Below are 5,367 nucleotides of genomic sequence, written 5' to 3'. Positions count from 1 at the left end.
GTCCTTGTCACTCATTGGACATCCTTTCCACCCAGTTTCACATTCTAATTCACACTTCCATACCAGGAGCTCTCAGCAGCCTGGCCAGGTGCATGCTCTGAGCTTGCTTACTAGAGTGTGCACTGGGGACCCATATGCAGGGTACACTACATCTAAGTGTATGTGGCTCTACAGTTCAGTTGTGCTCTGCTGATCCAACTCTGTGGGTGGGGATGTTCAGAGAGGCCCTTAAGATGAAGCTGGGGCATTTGGGGGGAATTTCTCACAGAAGAGGGATGAGAATTCAGAATAGAAGTAGTCTAGATTTAGGACTGTGCTGGCAAAGGACAGATACTTAAGAAGTAGAGCAAGAAGGGGTGGGGGTGAGACCACATGTTCAAGGGACCAGGCTGGCCACTGGGTCTCCAAACATGGGTCTGGGAAGGCCTCAGGAGGAATTGTTACACTGAGATCTAGCCAACAGTCTACTGTTAGACCTTCCCTCACCTCTAAGCTCCAATCCCAGAAAAGCCAAGGAAACAGGAGATGAGAAAAGGCCTGTGGGAGGCCAGACAAGGGTAGTGTTCAGTAGACATTTGTCAACAGCATCAGCATAAATCTCTCCAAAATTCTACTGTGTCTCACATGCATATCTAGTATTCTCTGTGCCCATGAAAGCCTGAAAGGGAAACAGTCACAGGGAGGGATGGCCTGGCCCATGCTTTCCAGTGAGTCAATGACATAGTTCTGGGTCCATTTCACTGTAGTCTCTGCCCAGTCCCCTGGTTAGTTTCCTCTGTTGGGAGCTCTTTTTAAGAATCTTGCACCCAGCCTGAAGCCCAGTCCTGCTCCATAAACACTCCCATTATCCAACATCAGTAATAGACTTCATTGAAGACCACCCCAAGACCCCAGTGACTACCTATCCTGTGATGCTTCTAGCCAGAACTCTTTAGGAGGCCCTCATGGGACCTCAAATTCATCCATGCCTTTTCTCTCACCAGCCTTGAACAGTCCACTAAGTACCTCAACTTCTCAGCCTCAGACCAGGAGGAAAGCAGCCAAGCTCAGCATAAATACCAGGTAAGTGATGATGACTCAGGACTGGGGGCTATGGCAGGGACCTGGTATCCAATAATTAGGGAGAGAAATGGGTTTTGACATGGTCTTTGCCCTCACTGTCCTCTGTGCAGGTGAACAACTTGGGACAGAGGGACCTGCCTATCAGCATCATCTTCTCTGTGCCTGTGAAGCTGAATGGGGTACCTGTGTGGACACAATTAGAGGTCTTCCACCCCCAGGTACTCCAGGACTGTGTACAGCTCATGTAGTTTACCTGGATTCTCTCTGTCCCTCATGAATTCCCAATGACCCCATTGAAATGCTTGCTTTGTATTTTCCTAGAATCCCTCCATTCAGTGCTCTTCAGAGAGAATAGTTCACACAAAGTCTGACTTCCTGACCAAAAATCAGAAGAGTTATGTGCTGGTAAGGAGGGTTACAGGCCATTTCCACTTGAAGCCACACTTCAGAGGAATTTAATTCAGGAATCAATATTATATTCAGATGGCTGTCTGCTGAACAATCCTCTTGAATTCAAATGTGGCTACTCCTCTCATCGGTCAGTTTAATGCTGTCTTCTACCTTTAAAACCACCTATATCTAGCCTCGTGTTACTTCTCTATTCCTAGGACTGCTCCATTGCTGACTGTCTGAGGTTCTGTTGTGACCTCCCTTCCTTTGGCATCCAGGAGGAACTTGACTTCATCCTGAAGGGCAACATCAGTTTTGGTTGGGTCAGCCAGGTGTGTGGGCCCAACAGCAGAGTCTCTTCCCTGAATCCAGGTGGACCATATATGTCTGTGGCCACCCTCAAACCAGGACTTTACTTGACCTCTGAGCCTTTCCCAGAGATAGTCCCCAGCTCTGCCCCTCTGTATTGCAGACATTGCAGAAGAAGGTATCTGTGGTGAGTGTGGCTGAAATCACGTTCAACAGATCCGTGTATTCCCAGCTTCCAGGACAGGAGGCATTCTTGAGAGCTCAGGTAGTGACCATGTAGTAGGAGTGGCCAGGCTGGTAAGAGGGCTCTTAATGCTAAATCTGTGGTGCTGTGTGGGAGGCTCAGAAGCCTGGAGGGAGGAAGGATGAATGTCCATCAGCAGGAAATCTGTCCCTAAGCCCATGAGTGCTTCTATATCCCACCTTTTGGAGAAAAGGAAGGAGGGGAGGGAGCTAAAGTTTGGTGAACCTAGAAAGAGTCTGGGAGAGGAAGAGTTCTGATACTTTCTGATAAGGTCATCTCCACTCCAGATGGAGACGGTGCTGGAGAAGTATGAGGTCTACAATCCTATCCCCATCATTGTGGGCAGCTCTGTGGGAGGACTGCTGCTGTTGGCTCTCATCACAGCCGTCCTGTACAAGGTGAGACTTTTCCACTCTCTTCTTCCTGTCTTTTGTACTGCCTTCCTCACTACATGTTTCTTTTAATGGCAAATATTAACATAAAAACAGTGGCCTGGATTAGGTGTTGACACCACCACTGATTCTGTCTGTAGCTGTAGGCAGTGTCTGGTCCATGCTGGACCTTGATTTCTTGTTCTGAAGGTGATTCCACCTAGTTCACAAATCGTGGTAAAGTCTAAATGACCCAGTATGTCCAAAGACTCTAGTACAGTGCTTGAACATAGAGTAGATGTTCCAGAAATGGTGATCCCTCTCCCCTGAGCCATTTCTTTTCCTCTCTTCCACTGGGTTTCCTAATCCTTTTTTCCTTCCTCCCCCACAGGTTGGCTTCTTCAAGCGTCAGTATAAAGAAATGATGGCAGAAGCAAGTGGACAGACTGTCCCAGAACATGGGACTTCTGACCCTCAAGTTGCCCAATAAGAAACTACCTCCTATTGTCCCTTGAACCTGTTATCTTCTGAGAAGCTTTCTTGTTCTCTTACAACCACCAAAGTTAGGCCTACAGGAGGAGAAATGCTCCACATGAGTGAGGCTAAGGTCAAGCTGATTTCTCCCTTTGGGAGGATGCAGTGTGTCCACACTACATGCCTTGCCTGGGGAGGGCCATTTGTCCTGTCAAGGTTGTAATTGGAAACCCCAAAACGGGATTCTAACCATGCCCACATGCCATGACTTGCTCTGTGCCTCCCCATCATCCTTATTCCTAGTAAAATCCTGTCAATATTAACCCTTTGTCTCAGGGATCTAGGTCCAGATTTCCCAACCTGAACCGGAAATAAAATGTCTGCACACTGGAATTTGTAAACTTGGTTTTCAGGCTTTGTCAGCATTGCTAGCTGGGAAGGAGGAATAGAACCCCAGCAGAGGGGACGTTTCTGTTCTCAGTTTTTCCACATTGAGGGTGATGTTGGCTGTGGGTCTTTCATATATGGTCTTTATGATGTTGGGGTATGTTCCATCTATACCTACTTTGTTGAGAGTTTCTATTGAAAATGGATGCTGTACTTGGTCAAATGCTTATTCTGCTGGGAAGAACATATGGTTCTTATTCTTTCTTTCTTTCATTAATGTGGTATATCACCTGGATCCATTTGCAAATATTGAACCACAAATACCACTTAATCATGGCAAATGGCTCTTTTGATGTACTGTTTGATTTGATTTGCTGGTATCTTGTTGAGAATTTTTGTATCCATGTTCATCGGAGATATTGGTCTGTAATTCTTTTTATAGGGGTTTTTCTGATATTGAATAAAGGTAATACTGGTCTCATAGAAAAAAAAAAAGAACTCCAGCAGAGTATTGACTCAATGCCACTTGGCTCACCTAGCTCTAGCATCTCTCAGAGATCAAGAGGACCAGGGCACTTCCATATTTTGAGATTGCAAATATAGTAAATGAAGAAATGCTGAGACATAATTATAAATTTTTTTATTTAATTTAAATTTAAATGTCATTAGGTATTTAGTGCCAGTATTTAAATGTTGGCCTTAACAAATAAACATGTGTCGTTAAAACCAATGTATGTACCTTTATTGGGAAATAAGTCAAAGATCTAAAATTAAGGCCTTTTAGGGATGTAGATCCTGTATAATGATGCCCATGGTGTCCCCTAACCAATGGTGGATGCTGGCCAGCCCTGAATCCTGGGGCCAGGACAAGAATGTTAAATAAAGGGAAGGCTATTACATCCCCATATTGGGGTAACCTGGCTTCTTATTCTACTCACTTAATTCTCAAAGCTGTCACTGATGGGAAGCTAATGGAGCTGTAGCAGATGGGGATGGGGCAAGAAAAAGGCCTCTGGTGGAAAGGTCATTTGAGTGAACCAGTACACTGGTGTTTCTTACAAATCCTAGGAGGCAGTGAAGGGGACATTGTTTGCGTAAGGTTAGTGACTGGCAGGCACTTTGAACTCCTATATCAGAGATCAGCAGATATAGGTCATTGTTACTATTATGTCTGTTACTGAGCTGGGTGTCAACACATATCACGTCATTCCCTGCCCTGAAGTGATCCCACTGTTGCTGCCATCTCCGGGCCATGTGGATGTTCTAATTAGAAACACACTCATGAAAGAAATTTAAGAAGACACAAAAAGATGGAAGACCATTCCATGCTCATGGATAGGAAGAATAAACATTGTTAAAATGTCTATACTGCCTAGAGCAATCTATACTTCCAATGCCATTCTGATCAAAATTCCACTGGCATTTTTCAAAGAGCTGAAGCAAACAGTCCTAAAATTTGTATGGATCCAGAAGAGACCCCAAATTGCTAAGAAAATGTTGAAAAAGAAAAACAAAACTGGGAGCCTCACGTTGATTAATTTCAAGCTTTACTACAAAGCTGTGATCACCAAGACAGCATGGTACTGGTATAAAAAGAGACACCTAGACCTGTGGAACAGAGTAGAGATCCCAGATATTGGCCCTCAACTCTATGGCCAAATCATCTTCAACAAAGCAGGAAAAAATATCCAGTGGGAAAAAAACACCAGTCTCTTCAATAATTGGTGCTGGGAAAATTGGACAGCTATTTGTAGAAGAATGAAACTTGACCATTCCCTTACACCATAAACAAAGATAAACTCAAAATGGATAAAAGATCTCAACATGAGGCAGGAATCCATCAGAATCCTAGAGGATAACATCGGCAGTAACCTTTTCGACATAGGCCACAGCAACTTCTTTCAAGATATGTCTCCAAAAGCAAAGGAAACAAAAGTCAAAATGAACTTTTGGGACTTCATCAAGATCAAAAGCTCATGCACAGCAAAGGAAACAGTCTAAAAAACAAAGAGGTGGTGTAAGAGCACCACACAGCACCGTGCTCCAGAAATCCGTGCCTTCTTTCACACCCACCACCTGGTTCCCCCACCCTCTAACCCCTGCCCCTTCAAAACCCTCAGATTGATTTTC

General features: G+C 44.6%; 1 protein-coding gene across 1 annotated transcript; it reads left to right on the top strand.

The window, feature by feature from the left end:
* Positions 1–921: 921 nt before the first annotated feature.
* Positions 922–3,967, top strand: LOC132008840 (integrin alpha-X-like; the record flags this gene model as incomplete). The annotated part of the gene is made up of 7 exons (XM_059387362.1): positions 922–1,062; positions 1,173–1,280; positions 1,384–1,467; positions 1,671–1,784; positions 1,925–2,026; positions 2,293–2,403; positions 2,768–3,967. Coding segments are annotated over 7 exons (759 nt in total), but the record flags the coding sequence as incomplete, so codon positions are not given.
* Between the last annotated feature and the right edge of the window lie 1,400 nt (positions 3,968–5,367).

This window comes from Mustela nigripes, unplaced genomic scaffold (genome assembly GCF_022355385.1).
Source record: "Mustela nigripes isolate SB6536 unplaced genomic scaffold, MUSNIG.SB6536 HiC_scaffold_1583, whole genome shotgun sequence".
Lineage (NCBI taxonomy): Eukaryota > Metazoa > Chordata > Mammalia > Carnivora > Mustelidae > Mustela > Mustela nigripes.
This window is presented reverse-complemented; position numbering and strand designations above follow the sequence as displayed.